Raw genomic sequence first — 19,190 nt, 5'->3', positions numbered from 1 at the left:
TGTTTACTTGTTGCGCATGTTCCCTGAGTCGCTCATTGACGCAATGCCCTATCTAGCCAAGCTATGTCTTACCACATGAGAGTGAATGGTATAAACCATGCCGACCGCGCACAACACGTATGAAGCATCATGCCGAATTTGGCATCCTCCTCTGCTCTCTCCGCAGGTGCAGGAGCATAGCTTTAAAAGCTTGTTCGGTGCAGAAAACGCCACAGAACACTATGCCTGCAAGCAACTTTCTTGAGTTGATAGATGACCTTATGTGTTTAAGGGACCACGCAGGGAACATGCGAAAAAAGTAAAAAAATATGTAAATAGAGGAGTGCACCTTGTTGCGCATATAAACTCTTGCAAAAATTGTGAGGCACGATTTGATGGTACGTCGATTCTTGGCAAAAGCATGAATGAGCTTGCGCGGCTTGCCTTAGAGGCCTACCACATAAAAAGGCAATGTGATAATTGCATCAGTGACATAGCTTTGTCCCTGCACCCATCTGAATTTGACTTCCTACGTTTGCAATGGGATAATTTGGGAGATCTCTGTAATGTAATGTGTGCGCCTGTGCAGTTGTGTGGCCTAAGGCATATATATGCATCGACGACGAAGAAATAAAGAAGTTGTCAGTTAGCGCCAGCGTGTGTCGTATCTGCCTTTTGCCTTCTGCCTTCTGTCTTAGGTGTTTGCGCTGTAAGTTTTAAGTTCAGAATTATGTACCAACTAGGCCAAATGAAGTTTTACTCTTAGTCAAGAGAGCTCAATATGTAGTCTGTGCAAAAGTGTGGATTGTCAGTACAAAGTAACAGTTCAAACACATACATGGCTCTGTAGTTACAGTTCAGTATGAAACGAGATAAGATTTCTTAGCATTTCTCTCATTTACTAATTTCATTGTGTTAGGACATGTAGAATACTAGCAACTGGCATGCTTACAATGTACAGTGTTCTTTTTTAAAATCCAGACATTTGTTTTACTGGGGCAGAAATGTGCTTTCTTTTGGGCCCGGAAGTGAACATATATTTCTTACATTTGGTGTAAAATAAATTTTCTTCACTGTCAGTGTGTGTCTCGTGTATTTTTCCTTTCAGCATGTAGCAACTGCTCTCGAAGGCGTTTTCTGGCCTCGGAGGCACTGTCGATAAGCTAGGACGACTGTATAAAAGCTTTCCAAAGAGTGGCTCTGTGATCAGCGAAAGGAAAAAAAAATGAAGACGTGCGGTGACGGGTTCATTCGCCATTGGACCACGTGTGCGCGTGACTTAGTCGATTCAGCGGTGGCCCTGTGCCTTCGATTGGACCACGTGTGGCGAGCCCGCGGCGAAATGTTTCGTGGCGGTACGCCGCGCCTATGCAGCAGCAGACGGAACACCGCAGGCCAAGGTGTCGGACGCCGGCGTTCGCTCCGAGCAGGCGCGACGCCTGCTCGGGTGGCAGCTCATGGACGGCCGAGTACCCTTGAGCCTTGATCGCCGGCGTTCGACATTTCGGCCTGCGGTGTTCTGTCTGGCGCTGCGTAAGCGCGTGACCCGTGCCACCAAACATTTCGCTACGTGCTTGCCGCACCTAAACTAAAATGCCTTTAATTCCTTCACAAAACTCCCATTGTACCTCCCAGTCAAATGGGGGTGAAGTGGGCGTATTACGGTACCCCCGTTGTGTGCCCAATTAATGCCCACGTCATGAGAGTTTTATCGTACGCCCTTTCAATGGGAGCAAAAAGATGTACAAAAGGGAATGCGCTAGAGGACAAGCAAAAAACGCCCATCTGGGTGTTTTTTGTTTACACTGCATATGGTCGACTAATATCCAAATTATCAGCCCTTAGACTAGACTCGCTTACACTAACTTGGATCCGGAATTGCCTTTTTCTCCATCAAGAGTTCGAAGTGGTTAATAACTTTTTCTCCCCCCGTTGCTATGTATCTTCCGGTGTTCCTCAGGGAAGTGTTCTAGGGCCCCTTTTATTTTTGATCTTTATTAATGATCTACCACTTAACATATCATCAGGCATGCGCTTATTTGCGGGTGATTGTATCATATATCGTACAATTACGGATGTCGAAGATCACATCGCTCTGCAAAATGACCTTAACATTATTTCCCATTGGTGCAAAATCTGGCTTATGTCCCTTAACCTATCCAAATGCAGGCTCATAACCTTCAGTCGCAAATGCAATGATTCTAACTTTACATATGTCTTAGATACTATACCTGTATCCCAATTTCCATCATATAAGTACCTAGGCGTGCATCTGACACATGATCTTTCCTGGGCCTTGCACATCACCACCATTTGCGCCAGGGCTTCCAGAACTTTGGGTAACTTACGTCGTAATTTAAGAAACTGCCCAACCAATGTCCGTAAAGTTGCCTACCTAACATACGTCCGTCCTCAGCTCGAGTTCGCATCATCAATCTGGTCTCCTCATCAAAAATATCTAATTTCCATGATTGAAGCGATACAAAACCGTGCTGCTCGTTTCATCTCAAAAATACAGCCGTCATCTCCCCCCCCCCCCAGCATTACTCAAAAACTAATAATACTCTCGAATCCTTAGACACCCGTCAAATATATAAACTGCGCTTATCTTTCACTTCTACCCCGAGAATCCCCCTAGCTCATGTCCAATCGATTAAACTACCATCGCTCTTTCAAACGCATCTACGGCCACAGGCAAGCATTCACTTCATCGACACTGCCCAGAGCAATAACATTATTGAATCGTCTTCCCAACGAAATCGTTTCAGTAACCGATCACGCATCGTTCCGCAACCAAGTGTATCAATTTTATACATATTAAATACTGTAACTATGTTTCGTTGTGATTACGTGGGGGTGCATTGTCACCATGTTGTTCTTTTTTTACCGTACCTGTTGCTGCCGTGCGCTTATTGCCTGCCCATTGAACATGCTGTCTCCACCCCTTGTGAATCTTACATGCTTGCGTTATCGCGCCTTTGCAAACCATATCCTTTTTGTAACTATGGTGTCCTTGTGTCATGTTAACCTTTTTTTATTTGTACTATATAACCACATTGTATTGTTTGATACAAAGTTGCTCCTGTTACACTTTTACTTGATTCAATCGCCCCCTTACTCAACGTTCCTGACGGAACTTGAATAAATAAATAAATATACTAAGGTACCACAGGACGACACCACAACTACTCGTTTGCAGTTCCGCTAGAAATCGCTTTCGACTTGGTTTTAGTCATTCAATTAGTGAAAAGAAAGTATTCGATAACACTATGAAAACAGAGGGCACGCTGATTATTTTAATTAGCTAGTGATTATTTCAAGAAGAGGTCGTACTAAAAGGACGACAGCACCGCCGTGCTCGCTCCAGGTGGTGGTTCCGTGATTCCGAGGTCACTTTTGGCGAGCAGCATGTCTCTCTGTTGGGACAGCGGACTGTGAGGCGGGCGATCATGTTAGTCACAAGAGGAACCACAGGTACCACTTGCAACACCAGCAACTCTGGGCGACACAAGGGCCAGCTTCCTGATCCGGGAGTCGTGCTAAGTGCCAGCCAGCCACGGATGCAGATGGAGCAGAAGACGTGGCGGCAGGGGCATCCCACACACCAGCTCCTGCGGAGGCCTGGGCTCGAATTCCTCCACGCAGTAGACGGCCGGCTCACTCGACATATCGGCGCGCTGGGTCGCACTCCGGCTACAACGTGGCGCGACCGACGCTTGAAGAGCTAAATTGCCGAACCAGTCCCGTTCAGATGAACCCATTGCCCAGGTGCTGATACATGAATTGGAGCAGCTAAACGCCGAGTTGTGGAAAGATCCGCGTATCCAATACTGCGATGCAGAGCGCAGCTTACGCGGCTCTTCGTCGCCGGCGTTCCGTGGTGAGGACGTGCTCCGGCGTTGGAGAGGCGCGCCCGGTCTTCGGTCGGCTTGGCCAGTTGCGGGTGCTGGAGTGCACCGTTCGTTGGACACGCCTGGTCGAACCGAACATTCCATGACAGAGCTCAGAAACGTTGCGGCCTGAAGCAGCTCTTCGTCTTCTAACCTCGCAGCTTGCAGCACGAGGCACGAGACACCCGTGCCGGGGCGTGCCATGCATAAAAGCAGGCCGACGAAGATGGCGCTGGCTGCTAAAGTGCGTTTTCGAAAAATACCCGCATGCTGGCGAATTACGTAGAACATCCCCCGGCGAACGTAGGTTCCCGTAAGTGCCAGAGGAACACCAAAAGAGCCCCGTCATCACGGCCGCAACCTGTTAGCGCTAGTAGCGCCGACGGTGAGAGCGCGCCCATGAAACGCGCCGTCGCTCTCGCCCTGATAGAACTGTAATCCGAGTTAGATTAAAAGTGCGCTGTCGCGGGGCAATTAAAGAGAGCCTCCGCTTTCTCGGAGAGAATATGGGCTACGTACAGTACACTATCACGGCCCACGGTAATCGGTTGGATACAGTCGAACATTATCTCGAAACGTCGTAGCCTCTGCCATTGCCGCTGGTAAGCCGGTCTCGCCACAACACCCCACGCCCAATCCGCCCCCACACGCGACCCCTTTCCGACCGTCTGGACCGAGTGCCGACCCCCAGAAGCATCAAGATGGCCAGGCCAGATGAAGTGTTCCGTATCTGGCAGTGGAACTGCAGGAGTTTCACTGCGCCGAAAGGTCTCCCTGCAGCAATACCTACGCAGCCACGACACCGAACCCCACGTATTCCTCCTGCAAGAAACTATCACGCGCACCGCCACTTTCAGCGGTTACCAGTGGTTACCCGGCCTCGCGGAAGGAGGTGGTACCACCACGCTGGTCTCCAAAAAGCTCACCTGCCTCGCTCACGACCTCGGCACGTCCGAGGTGGACAACGTGATGACGGAGGTTCCCCTAAGCAACGCGTCCCGACAAAGTGTGTACATCCTCAACGTGTACATCAGCCACAGACAAAAGAATCAACGTTTCCGACGCCTATTCCTGAGAACCATCCGTCTTGCAGGCTCAAACCCACTCGGATAGCTGGCGACTTTAACGCTGCGCATCGCACCTGGGATTACGTGTAGGACACCGCCAAGGGTATTGCGCTGTGGCAGCATGCGAACGACCTGTATCTCACCCTAGTTACGGACAAGGCGTTCCCAAACCGCATCGGCACGTCCACGCACAGCGACACCACTCCGGATATCTGTTTCGTAAAGTACACAGCGGATGCCCGCTGGTCCAATCTTGCGGAGGATCTTGGCAGCGACCATGTAATACTGGCCTTGCACTTACCCACTATCGTCGGGAAGCGCAATTCGTACACGTGGGTCGACTGAGATCTCTTTCGCAAGACTCGCGCCTCACGACTCCCTCCCGACACTGCCCCGAACCTCGAGACGTGGATGGCTCAGCTCAAGGCCGACTTTGGTAAGGCCACGAAAACATTCAGCACGGATATGCCAACCCAGAAGATGGACAGCCATCTCGCCCACTAGCTCGAGGCCGAACAGTCTCTACTGACACGATGGAAGAGCCAGCGTCTCAACTGTAGGCTCCACAAATGCATTGCAGAATGAACAAGACCCATAACGGAACCCTGCAGCACCTTATCCAAACAGCAATGGGACGAGGTCTGTAACTCGGTCGACGGACAGGTCCGCAACGGGAAGACGTGGAACCTCCTCAAACACCCGCTCGACTACAACAACACCCGCACGATCCAGCGCCACTCGTTCACCAAAGTCCTTCACTAGGCCAAAGGCAGCGCTTCGCCGGATGACGTCGTCAAGATCGTTGTGCATGAGTACCTGCGGATACCCACAGGCCCGCTAGCCCTACATCCCGATTTCACAGGTACCGACAACACCCTCCTCGACGCCGAATTTTCCGTCGATGAGGTACGCCGCGCTTTCCACGAATTGAACGGCCGTTCCGCCCCGGGATCCGATGGCATAACCAGCGAGCTCCTGCAAAACTTAGACGTGTGGTGTCGGGGCGAGTCACCCGACGCCTAGAAACTCGCCCAGACGATCCTCATTCCAAAACCGGGCAAGGCGCCTGGCGTCGATAACCTTCGCCCCATCTCACTCACGTCGTGCGTGGGTAAGGTGGCCGAGCATGTCGTACTCAAGAGTTGGCCTGTATCTCGAAGACCAAGACTGTTTCACGCACCACATGATTGGCTTCCGACCCGTGCTCTCGACGCAGGATACGATGCTTCTCCTGAAACACCAGAATATAGATGCCGGGGCCACATGGGGCACCCGCGCCATTCTCGGCCTCGACCTGGAGAAGTCGTTCGACAACATCGAGCACTCGGCAATACTTAATGCGATCCCAGAACTGGGGTTCTGGCGCCGGTTCTACGAGTTCGTCCGCTCCTTCGTAACCCGTCGCAACGCCATGCTCCGTGCGGCGGAGACCTCACGTCGGAAGAAGACGAGCTCGGACAGCATGGCACCCTCCCTCCCCCCGCAGGGCTTCGTCCTCTCACCGACGTTGTTCAACCTGGTGATGATCGGGCTCTCCGAACGCCTCTCGAAGATACAAGGCCTCAACCATACGGTATACGCGGACGACATCACCATCTGGTGTTCCTAGGGGTCGGACGGCTTCATCGAATCCCGTCTGCAGCAGGCAGTCGAAACCTCCGAGTTATACCTCGACCTCATGGGCCTCAAGTGCTCCTCCGCGAAATCGGAGCTGCTGTTGTAATGTCCACAACGACAAGGCAAAGGCCTAAGGCGTGGAAACCCCCAACCGAGCGCAACATCACCGTCCGCACCAGAGACAGTCGCCCAATCACCAGGGTCGACTCCATCCGAGTACTGGGAATGATAATCGAGGCGAGCGGATCAAACATCCAAACGGTCCACAAACTTACGACAAAGACGGACAACGCAATACGACTCGTACGCAGAGTGTCCAACCGTCACCACGGCCTCAAGAAGACAATCTGTTGCGCCTCGTACACGCGTTCGTCCTATGTCCCTTTACCAACGTCGCAGCAATGCACAAGTTGAAACGATCGGAGCGTGGCAAGCTCAATACACTCATCCGAAAGGTAGTGAATCGGGCCCTCGGGCTCCCCATCACCACGCCGACGCATCGACTCCTCGAGCTCGGGGTGTACAATACGCTCGAAGAGATCGCTGAGGCTCAGGAGAGAGCGCAGATGATACGACTGACGATGACCAAGACGGGCAGTCACATCTTGCGCGGCTCGGCTACTTCCCACCGAAAACCCAGGATCCACCAGAGTTTACGCCGGCGCCCCGCGAGCTCCGCGACCTGATCACAATCGCACCCATTCCGCGAAACGTACATCCAGAACATAATAGAGGCAGGCGCCTAGCCCGGGCAACCACATTCCTCAAACGCACAAACAAGAGAGCGACGACGTCGCTATCGTGGACGCCGCCGCCTATCGATGCAACCGAGCCTTCGCCGAGGTAGCGGCCTCGTCCTAGCAGCGGAACCTAAACGCCACCACGGTACTCATACGCAACCCCAAGGTGGCGGAGCAAGTGACCATAGCTCTGGCAAAGCTCGACGACCAGCGAAAGACAACATTCAGCGATTCGAGACCGGCCAACAACGCGTTCAAGAGAGGAGTCGTCTCCGACCAGGCGTTACGCGTCCTCCGCGGCGCTGATCCGAGCGCCCTCAAGCACCACACCGTCATCTGGTTTCCCGCCCACCTGGGTCGGACCCGGGCGCCCCGCCCAACCTCAACGAGACAGCCCACAACGCTGCGCGCGCGCTTAGCGACCGTGCCGTCACCCCCGGGCAACCGCGTCTCGACAAGTTGGAGGCGAATACGACGCCCCAGTAACTACAACGAAACCACTTAACACTCTTGCTCGGGACGACGTCTCTTCCGCCCCCGCACCCCCAACTAAACAGGCGGCAGGCGCTACCGCAACGCTTGTTACAAACACATACCTATCCCAACCCCGCCACGTTACACATCATCTACGCGGACGTCTACCCCGACGATGCGTGCCCCTCGTGCGAGGTCACGGCGACACTCGCACACGTGCTCTGGGAGTGTAGAAACGCTTCGCGCGATTCTACCTCCGACAAGTGGGAGAAGACCCTACGAAGCGCGCTCCCGCAAGACCAGCAATGGGCCATTCAGCAGGCTCGCGCAGCGGCCGCCAGGTACCCCCTGTCGGTCCCTGCGAGGGAGACGCCCACTGCGCGCTGACGTGCTTCCTGCAGGACTTTTATTAAAGTTTGCCCAATCCAAACCAAAGCAGCAGAAGGGCCACCTCGTGAATGCTGCGTTGTGTACCACCAACGGATTATTCCTGGCACATCAGGGTTCAAAATTAATGTACTGGATAGAAGAAGCGAGGAATGTTGACTACTATGCCAACTTTTTGTTTTGCTCACGAGGTGAAACTGAGAAATCCGTCTGGCTATCGACACCAACCGTCTGGGCGCGGTTGGCAGCACTTTTTTCTTCCGAAATATGTACACCTACGTGTCCGTCGAGTCAAACGCGCCTGTTTTGTCTGACTAATCAACGTCCTAGGCTGCAGACAATGAATCCGTCATTGATTACATCTTCCTCAAGCTTAGAAATACGTATGCCCTTGGGTTCCTTCAACGCCTTAGCAACAATCGCATGGCACGCCTTACACACAGTGGCCGACACTCGCGCAAAACCGAAGTCACGCACGTTGCCCGCCGGAAGCCTTACAACCCACGAACGACTGACTGACTTGCCCGGCAGGCTTCGTCTGCCAACGGGCAAATGTCACGAGGTCTCGTAACAAGGGGCAGAAGGAGCGCGAATGACAAAAAAAAATTATGCAGATCACACGCATTGTGGGAATTGATGAAAGGGAAGCTTTCCGTCCTGGATGCTTTTTTTGACGATAATTAGTGGTGATGTTGACCGCTAAAGCTTAAAGGGCCCCTGAAACGGTTCGGACAAATTTTGTAGACGCGTAAGGTAAAGCTTAAGTATAGCATTCGCACCAGAATTTAAGTGAAGCGTTACGTATTAATGGAGCTACAAGTGATTACAAGCTACCCTCCTCACTAGCCATGCTTTTCCTCCTCAACTCGTTCGCCGAGCGATCGGGGCTAAGCTCCGCCTTCACTGGTTCTGCGTCACGATGCGACGTCACATCGTCCACTTCCGATTGTTTTGGAGCCCGGCCCCGCCCGCGCGACACCTCTCCGCTGGCCGCTTGGCCGTCGACCCCAAGCGAGAGCTATCGAAGCAGCGTGCGTTGCGAGCATTCTGTCGAAGCGCCGAATGTGTCTGGTACTTCTATAACCACACACTAGCTGAACGTTTCGACGGAACGGTGGAGGCATAAACTCAAGCTGATGAAGGAACTTTAGCGTAGACGTACGTGAGCGGCCTGACCAGTCTCCACGGTCAGCCACCCGTTGGCGCAGAGCCTAACCAGCCAAAGAAATCGCTAATATTGCTCTTACCAAGTGTAAAACATTTTAAACATACCAAAAACAATGCGTGAACGATTACACTCCTGCGAAAAATTTACACCGGCAGCAAAGAAGAAAACATTTTGTTACTGCTACTGTGTCTGGTTGAGCTCTATGCCACCAGGTGGCTGACTATGCAGACCATTCACATTTGCGCTTCTGCTCGTCCCGTGAAACGACACGCAAGGGGACACGGCCAGGCCCTGTCCCCTTGCGCTTGCGTTTACCATAATAGAGAGTTTTAGCTCAGCGGGTTTACGTTTCGCTCCGCTCGCGGTCTCCACCGTTGCGCCAGCGGAGCGGCTCGCGAAAAAAGAATTTTAGCCCGGCGGATCACTCACCCGCTCGAGCGGAGAGAGCGGGGCGCTCTGCTTCCCCACCTAGTGGTCCGAATAGGAGTTACTGAGAAATGAATTTGAATTACGCTAGCTTTTATAATGCAACAAATGTTGAATAAAGATATATTACATGTTCTCAGTACATTATTTGTTAATAATATACTGAGTACTAATGTACGGGTCAGCGCCGCAGTCGCCGTCGTCGATGCAGAACTGCCGGCGTTCATGTTCGCGGCTGCCATCTTGCAATTCCCATACACGCCCGCGCGCGCTTACGCACGCTCGCGCGCTGCGTATTGGCCTCGAGCTCCACCACTGGAAAAGCTGGCGCCACCGTCGGCGTGACGTGCTAGGAGGGATCACGTGGACATAGCGGCCGCGTCGGCTGCTTCGGGAGCGCCCAAGCGAGCTGAAAACGAGAGTTTAAATTCCCTCGTACGCTGCGGTCCTCATTTAGTGGCGAGATTTCCCCGCTTCGAGTGTCTCCTTTAGAATGCTTGAAAGCACTACATTAGGTAGTAGCTGCCTTTGAAGGCGCGCAACATGGTAGGCTACTGCTCGGTGCCGCAGTGCCGGACGTACGTAACGGAGGCCGATGTCAGCCTTCTTCACACGTAGGCGCAGGACAAGAAGCCGCGTGAAGCTTTGCTCGCGAACCATAAAACCGGCAAACAGACATCGGCTACAAGTCGATTATCCAGCAAGCACAGACGCGAGGAAGATTTCTGCTACGGCGCCGTGTCTGTGATGTTCAGAAAACGCGCACTGAGACGCTCGCCCGAGTCCGTTGCCCGAGTAATGTCACGAAGATTTGGTCTATGAACTTGTCGATGCTATAGATACTGGCAAGTTCAGTGGAGTGGAAAGGGAGCGGTAAGAAGCACATTAAAAAGAAAGCATAGCATATGGCCATGTTTGTGTTATGAATTAGTGCACTGGATTACAAAAAAGGAGCAGCGGGAAATCGCACGCTGAGAACACCGATAAGCATACAGTGTGACGCAACTCTAGAAATAATATTGAAAGGTAAAGGAATTTAGAAGAACAAAAAAAGATTGAATCGTCGCGACGGCACATCACAGTCCCCGTAGGCGTCGAAGTCTCTACAATGAAATTATTTTTTGAACAGCTCTGATAGCGGCCACGCAACAATGGTTGCTTGTATACTGTCAAATGCTCATATTCTGCGGCCTAAAGCTCATGGCGCAGTGCGAAAACGAGCACGCGGCGAAAGCGAAACAGTGCGCGGACAAGCATGCAGACGCGCAGTCGGTCGCTGCGAATCTGTGCGATCGCTGCATTGAGGCTTCATTCTATTACGCTCCATTTAGTTATACAAACACTATAAGAACATATTTCACGTAGTTTGCTCTCAGCGTTTGCGTACCTTTCACGCAAGAAGCCGGTTCAGGAGACTCCATCGCGGCGACCGCGCGCAGTGGCGTTCACTGTACGTATTCGGTAAAGAGATAGCGTCTGTAAACGATTGTGCTCTTTCAGTTTTCCCAAGATTATTATTTAGGCAGTAAAAAGCTTCTCTCGTTTCGAAAGTACTTACAGAAATGTCCGGAAGAGCTCGCGCGTGGTGTTTTCTGTGAGCGCTGACAGCGAAACCTATGAGGAGCGCGCCACGTGATCCCTCATACTACGCCAGCGAGCCGCTTCCGATAGATGGCGACTCCGTAACTCCTCGCCGCCAATACCCTCCGATGGGGAGTGCTTTCCAGCGGGCGTAAACGCTGCTCCGTAAAAACGCTGGCCGCTTCAGCGTTGTACGCATGCGCAGTCGTGTCTCCGCTCGCCCGCTCCGCTCCGCTGGACGTAAACCCGCTGGGCTAAAACTCTCTAATACCGGACTCGCGAAACGCTATTGCGTTAGTAATCTTCCGGTGTAAAGTGACGGCCGCAATCGCGCAAATCCTGGCGTTGATCGGATAGTGGAAGTCCGACGCCCTGCAGCCATTCCGCTCGTCCACTGGCTTGCAGAGGGACAGAATGTCGCAGCTTGACATATTGCCAGTCGCTACGTTTGCAGTCCACAACGCAACAAAGTCAAATCATAGCGCTCGCGAAAAGACAGACCGACCCTGACGGCGGAGCTGTCGTCAAAGACGGAGCACGTTGTACCACAAGCAGACGACACTTGCTGTGTGCCGGAAGTGCTTAAGTGTACTGAAATATTACTGTTGTGCATTCCCTTTATGTTACTTTCTTCTTATAAAAACAAATGAACTAACATTCCAACTATTACGAACAGCATTTGTTTACACTAAAGTTGGTAAAATTATCGATCACGCGCCCTAGTCAACCAATCGGCTAGCATGCCGCACTGACGTCATATGTGTGATTTGCGTTATATGGGTAGGGGCGGTTTAAATTCCGCCGCGCAGTGTACTGCGATCGGCAGTGATGTGCATTTTTAAAGCCTTATAATAAATTACACTCTTTACGCAGAGCACTTAGATGCGTCAGTTAATGATCAGAAGAACCTACTCTAACGAATCTGTACGTTTGTAGAAAATCGTCAAAATCGTTTCAGGGTTCCTTTAATTTCTTGAACGTTTAGGTTAATACGAGAGTGGTGAGTTGATGTTAAACGTTACCTTGCGTGCACCACTGCTGTTTGACTACGTAGTACACAGAACACACAGGGAGAGGTGTTTGCTTGAGGCTTTGTTCTGCGCCACATATTTTATAGCCTCTGAGAGGGCTGAGCGTTGTCATTGCCTCACGGGGCACATTGCATTGTGGCAGAAGTATTAAACTGGAACTGGATTATGGGACTTGTACCTGTCAAAACCACACTTAGATTATGAGGCAAGTCGTTATGGCGGACTCCGGATTAATTTTGACACCGTGATGTCCTTTAACGTGTCCCAAAATCTAAGTGCACGTGTGTTTTCTATTTCGCCCCTGTCTAAACGTGGCTGCCGCGATTGGGATCAAATCCATGACCACTAGCAATGCCATAGCCGCAAAGCTAACACCGCGGGCACAGAATTGTTGATTTGACTGTCGACCGCTTCGGTAGTGTCTCCTGGATCCTGCGGTGCGCTTTAATTATTGCGGCTCTGCTGCTGCGCGCCCCGCATAGGTTGCCCACTTGGCATATTTGCAGGGCGTTTATTTTTCAGAAGCCGCAGCAACGTACTGTACCGTACCTTGAACTTAAGCTTATTCTTTGTCTCCGCAACCACTGTCGTATAGGTAGTGGGGTTTCCTTGCCTTTTCACATCACCTCCCCCCTCTCTCGTATGGGAACTCCCTCTTCTCATCCTTCGCCTCTCTACAGTCCTATCTGCGTCCCCTCGGGCCACGCACGTTAGTAGAAAGGGAAGCGCTGCAGTTTCTGCAATGCCTCTGGCGGGACTCACGGATAAAATACAGCTGTCAAGCGGCCAAAGGGGCGACGGCCAGGCAGCCGCAGAGGTAATTGTGCACGTTCGACGCGGTGGGGTGAAAACGACTTTCTCCCGTCGCCTTTCCTCTCCTACTCGCGCCTCTGAAGGTGTGCGTGACAGCAGCAGCCATAGCAGCCCACAGTAGCAGCAACAGTGGAGAAGTCGAAGGAAGAGGCAAATAAAGCTTCACTTGAAAAGACGGAGGGTGGAGAAAGAGGACGACGACGTTCGGTGGGCTACCTTTGGACTGCCCCCAGAAAAATGCCAACCGTCTCCCTTGATCTGTCTTGCATATTTAAGTAAACGGTTGGCGCGTAACAATATAATCCAACGTGGAACAAAGCTTTTTATTCAGTTGCTGATCATCTGCCTTCGAGTCATGCCCATTACACAAAACTAATATGATTTGGCAAAAAAATTATCAACATTAACAGATGACGTTCCATTCGCTATTCCAAAATGCATAAAGTATGTAAACATTGTAACAGAGACCGTGCGCTCTTAGAGCAGTGCTAGAAAGTTATATTGCGGTAATATTTATGTTCCAGTTTTGCATTATCTGACTCTTTTTTGACCAATCCTCTTTGGTGGTTGGGAGTTATTGTAGGTTGTAGGGATATTGAAAAACCCCGTCAACTCAACTCAGTAGGTTACTTAGCTAAAGGTATTTCTCTTTTATTTTGCCGCAAGTAGTGTCCGAAAAGCTAGTTTCTTCCATTGTTTATTTAAACAGCACGGTATTTTATCTTCAGAAAAGAAGTTGAAGGCCACTCAGCTTCCACTGGGAGCATCATTCCTCTAAATTTCAATAACTTTTTAACATATTGTCAGTGATTCAGTTCCATAAACCACAACCTTCATTGCAAACTAAGAACGGTAATTTTTGACGTCAATCTTACCCGTAGGAGGATCGCACACAACGGGCCAAACACGAGAGAGAGCGAGTAAGAGAGAGAGAAACATCTTTGTTGAGCCGAGCTCGACATATTCCTAGACGCCGTCCATGGAAGTGGTTCCCTCTTCACGGCACCCTTATGCTTCCCTAGCCGCCTGGCCCCTGGAGATCAGGACGAGCTGTTCTTCCAGGGCGGGGCTGGTTAGCAAGGTATCCCATCGCTCGGTAAGGGTGGATGAGGGATGGGGTAGGGTAGTGGGGCAAGTAAGAGGTGGGGGGACTGCCTTGACAAAATCGCATACTCAGTGACGTGTTGGAGCGTGCCTAATTGAGGCTTGCAAAAATTACATTGCTTCTTGTACCTTTCCGGGTACATCTTGTTTTGAAGGTATGGGTGCGGGAAGGATCCTGCCAGTATCTGCCTGTCGATCGCTTGCTGTTCTCTGCTAAGCGATTTGTGAGCATCGGGGTAACGGCACCTCTCCGTCTTGTAATGGTACCCTCCAGAGTTATTGTGCTTCTCAATGCGACCAGGCTCCTTGGCGACTTCTGAACTCTCTACAAAAAATTGACATCGCTACCCGTTTGTCGGTCATTTCTTTAGCGAGGCAGAATACCTTGCTTTCTTTTGTATGTTTTACATTCTACTGTAATCCGTGCGACCTGCGTGTTTTATTGTGTTCCTGCGTTACTATTCTGTTCGTGCTGGGTCACTCTATACTTTGTTGTTGTTTTAGTCAAGTCCAGGTGACTTCCCATCTTTCTCTTTCTTTAGTTTTACTTCATTTTTATTCTATGATGGCGCATACCTACTGCGCGGGTTTGGCGAATATTCATATGGTATACGGAAATTGCAGTTAGTGCATAAATTATTGAAACTTATCAGGAAGAACTGAATAAGAAAAAGACGTATCAAAAGGTCAGATTATCTCTCCGAAACAGCTATAAATTCCTCAAATTTTCTTCTTCCCGTCTTAAACTTCTTTTTCTGTTCCCTCCTGCCTAAGGAGTAGGCAGGCGTTTTCACCTCTAGATGGCTGTTGCCAGCCTGCTCCATAAATATTTCCTTCTGCGTGCTATTTATCTGTGTTTTGACATCGATAATTATAGTAATTGTAATATTTATAATAATGACAGTAATAAGAACAATCCCCTGGAGAAGAGGCAACTGCTCAAGATATTTCCTAGAAAGTGTTCGACGCGCGTGGACAGAAGGAAATGAAGAACGAAGCAGCCAGCTCTATCGTGCACTGCGCATCCGGCTCCATTTTGTGGAACCAGGAGCTAGGCTTCCTCGTTCCGCAGTGCTTCATCTAAAATATCCGACGAGACCTTAGGGCCCGGCAAGTGGGAAAGCCTTCTCTGCAGCCGATTCACTGTCAACGCCGACAATACTCTAGCGAGGCCTCGTGTGAACCGTGATACAACGGCCTCAGTCCAATTCCAGCACCTTGCACCAGGATACAAAGATGACTGGCCACGGATTTCGACACGCAGTTCACCAAGACTTCACGTGCGGTGGCACTCAGGCACCAGCAACAGTGTCTCCACACGGCTACTCGCGGGCTCAACTTTCTCGTCGGTGCAGGAAACGCGATTGGCATCCGGGGATCCTTCCTTCACGCGGCTGCCCCGTTTCGGCGTTCCTTTGGTCCAGTAACGGTTGGCCACGCGCCTTTGTCAACGGAACCGCGGACAGGTGAATATTCGTAAAGATCTGTAACTGAAACGATATAGTGTTTCTGATTGAGATAGCCGAAAAGTATAGGGTTCATGCAGCGCTCCGGTGAAAGCTCGCGCTCATCTCGGTGGCACCATAGGCCAAGGGCCGCGGGGGACCGTCGCGCGAGCGCGATATTAGGGTTATTTCGAGTACTCCTTCTCACTTGGGGCTAATTTCAATATAAACCTGCGTGTGCTTTGTACACTGGGTGTGCAAAATCCTGAAACTTGTTTATACAGGAGCACGTTGATGGTTACTTATGTACGTTTCATATACTGGAGGAAGACAAACGCAACAATACACGACAATGTGCTTGCATTACGTGCGTGTGTTCTTCTTGTGCTTGCTTTATCGGATTGCCTGTAATATTTTCAAGCAACAGCAGCCGAGGAAGGACGGGCCTTTTTTTTTACACCGAGTGTTTCCCACTGGCTGGTTCTTTTCGCTAATAAAACGCCGAAAATAATGGTTGGCTGACATCGGCTGTTGACAACGCTTCTAGAGTAATGACCATTTTCGGAATATAACTACCAGTAGTCAAGTGCATGTTTTACGATTAGAGGCTTCAATTGTATATAAATAAAAATAAGATACGCGGACATCTAAGCAGTTCTTATGAGTTGTGAATGCGAAGGCATAAATGCACATTTGATCACCGCTGAGTGGCCCTTCGAGTGATGAGCTCCTCGCGGGCAAGTGAGCGACGCTCGGCCAACGCCTCCTACACAGCACAAGGCCGGTGCACATCGACACATGACGTCACGTTACCTTGGACCACTGTCACAGAATATAATAAGGACGCTGCGGAGTAAGGCGCGGTGATCTACACGTCAACGCTTTCGTCACGCCGGGATTGGCAATGGCTATTTCGGTCCAAGTTGTATGATGTCAATTAGCAGAGTGCACAGACCTGGGGCCCTATAACGTAAAACTATTCCAATATGTTTTTTATTCCAATCTCCTGACGTCAAATTTGAGCAACCACCGACGCAAGGATCGGGCGGTCACCCGCAGGGTTGTCTGAACAGACCAATCAAGCGCTATCCTCGTTTATAGCAGGTCACTTTTGTTTGCTTTAATAACGAATAACATTGCCTACACTAAGCTGCTTTTCTTATCTAATTGGCTGACAAGAGGCGAGGAGCAGGCTCAAGTAGAGAGGGATTCGATAGGGCCGAGCCAGTGCACTGAAAATCGATAACCGGATAAAGAGGGTGGTGCCGGCGTCTGTGATTGGTCCCCTTTCCCTTACTTAGCTTGCGAAAATCGCGGCGGCATGCAACGGAAGCTTAAGAATGGCGCTGCAATGGATCCTCAGCAAAGAAGATTTGGTAGAACAAGGCCATAAACGTATCGTAAATGCTAGAAAACGTGATATTACACGCAAATAAACCCATGCTCTCCGGCAGGTGCGAGTCACCGGTGCCTGAGCGATCGGCGGCAGCCATCGCTTATTCCTTTCGGAACGGGGCAGCCTGTGGCTATTCAGGAGAAAATTCACTTTTGTTCGGCATATTAATGCATGTTCATCGCGTACACGTCACTTTGACGCGTGAGTTCTTGTGGTTATGTGACGTCGCGCTACAGGCAGGTGAATTGGGTGCAGCCCGAAAACTTTTGACCAATAGCCGAGGGCTAAGGGCGAAAAGGGGTCGAATCAGAAATATATCTTTTTCTTTTCTTCGATCAAATCATGCATAATCAGTGTGTACACGTCATATCAGAATGGGAGCTATCACGGTTCTCGTGACGACGTGAGAGAGACAGGTTAAGTGGGGGTGGTCTAAAAAAGTTTTTGACCAATCGTGAAGTGCCGGTTGCAGAATCGGTATCGAAAAGTTTGGAATAGTTTTACGTTATAGAGCCGCTGCTATTGACGGGGCACTCGTTTCCTCCAGTGTGTAAGACATGTTGCTTCTGAGCCTGGGTGGTAGTTTCGAAAGCCACTACCGTTAACGTTTTTCATTTCGAATTTATCCTGTATTCATATGTGAAGTTCTTTATAGGGATTATCGAGGCGAAGTTAGAACGCGTGCATAAGCTGGCGCGGACAAGGAACGCGCGGATAACGCCAGCTTCCGAGAGCGAGGGTGACGTGGCGTCGTGTCTATGCCCTCTCCCCTCACGCAACTCATGGTACGGCAACGCAGCCAGCAGGTGTCCCCTTTCACCAGCTCTGCGCCGTCGACGCGCGCACGTGACATGACGTCACAGCCAATGGGAAATTAGATGTTGTTTCTCCGCTACAGACGCCGGCTTTTTCGGTCATTAGACCATTTGGGGGTATTGCACCAAAAGCAATCATTGAAAGTCAAAACAATTTGATTTTTTGTTGCATCATTTTAAGTGCTTAGTATTGGAATCCATTGTGCGAATGAAAAACATTATAGTAGAGAAAAAAACTATAAACTAATCTTTAGCTAGAGTGATGCGAAATGTGCGATTTGTTGTGAAATCTTTATATTCCAGCGGAAAGCACCGCCAACGAGTCAGCCATTCTGGTCGCGGATCTGCTGGTGCAATCTCGGCGTGGCTTCTGGCTGCATCTGCAGAAACCAAGACGATGGCTCACAGGAGGCGGAACGAGCTCGCAGCTGGCACAGCCTGTCATCGAAGGCGATCTCTAAACCGGCCCCGTGTGGTCAAAGCCTCCGCCCACCGCCTGACCATCACTGGAGCACTGCGCAGTCCTGGCCACAGTTCCAGCGGTGGTGCTTGGCGCAAGGGCGACGTGTCTCGCTTTGAGTGTACCCACAGCTTTTGCGTGGCTGGCTCAGCGCGTGGAGCCCAGGTTCCCGCCGTCATGTCCTTCGATGCGCTGCCTTCTTCCCCGGCCAGCCCCAACGGAGCTTGCAGTTCCGCGAGGCCGAGCACTCCTCCGCTATACTGACTGTGGCCGAGTAACTTTCAAAGATAGCCTCCCACTTTTCAAGCAGTACAAGGATGCCCTGGCGGTTGTTTCGAATCTTATAGGCTTCCATAAAATCGGTTCTGCAAACGTTGATCCGGAAGCCGGAAGTCGCCCGTGCAACTTTGCCGAAGTGGTGCATCACGAGAATTCGGTGGATGACGCAGCTCGCCGTCGACGCGAACATTTCTGCGTTGCGTTTTTCCGCAGAGCCTGCTGGGACTCGTACGCCGCTTCGTCGTAATTACAGCGAGGTGTTAAATTTTTTTATGTTTTGTAAAATATATTGTCACGTATGCGATATGTCTAGTTTTTCCTGAATATTTTCCCTTTAGGGGGACATCGTTTTTGCATTCTCGGCATTTACGCATACCTTGTGTTTGTAAGAGGTATGAGCTGGCACATCTTGACATATACCTAGCTAAAAGCGAACAATTCCAATAAGAGGAGAAGAGGGGAAGCATATGTGAAGCGCTGTGACTTTGCCTGTGCTTCGCTCTCTCTTTTCGCCTTTG

The 19,190-nt window shown here is 50.7% G+C and overlaps 1 protein-coding gene and 1 long non-coding RNA gene across 2 annotated transcripts; both read left to right on the top strand.

Moving 5' to 3' along the window:
* Positions 1-6,062: 6,062 nt before the first annotated feature.
* On the top strand, positions 6,063-6,545 carry LOC142574831 (uncharacterized). The gene has a single exon (XM_075683840.1). The coding sequence runs from the start codon at positions 6,063-6,065 to the stop codon at positions 6,543-6,545; it is 483 nt and encodes a 160-aa protein (XP_075539955.1).
* Positions 6,546-15,655: 9,110 nt separating this feature from the next.
* Positions 15,656-18,976, top strand: LOC142569474 (uncharacterized). The gene is made up of 2 exons (XR_012825648.1): positions 15,656-15,743; positions 18,237-18,976. It is a non-coding gene; the product is annotated as an uncharacterized LOC142569474 (long non-coding RNA).
* Positions 18,977-19,190: the final 214 nt, after the last annotated feature.

The sequence above is a fragment of the Dermacentor variabilis genome, chromosome 1, assembly GCF_050947875.1.
Source record: "Dermacentor variabilis isolate Ectoservices chromosome 1, ASM5094787v1, whole genome shotgun sequence".
NCBI lineage: Eukaryota > Metazoa > Arthropoda > Arachnida > Ixodida > Ixodidae > Dermacentor > Dermacentor variabilis.
Note: the sequence above shows the minus strand (reverse complement) of the source record. Positions and strands in the feature narration are given on the sequence as shown.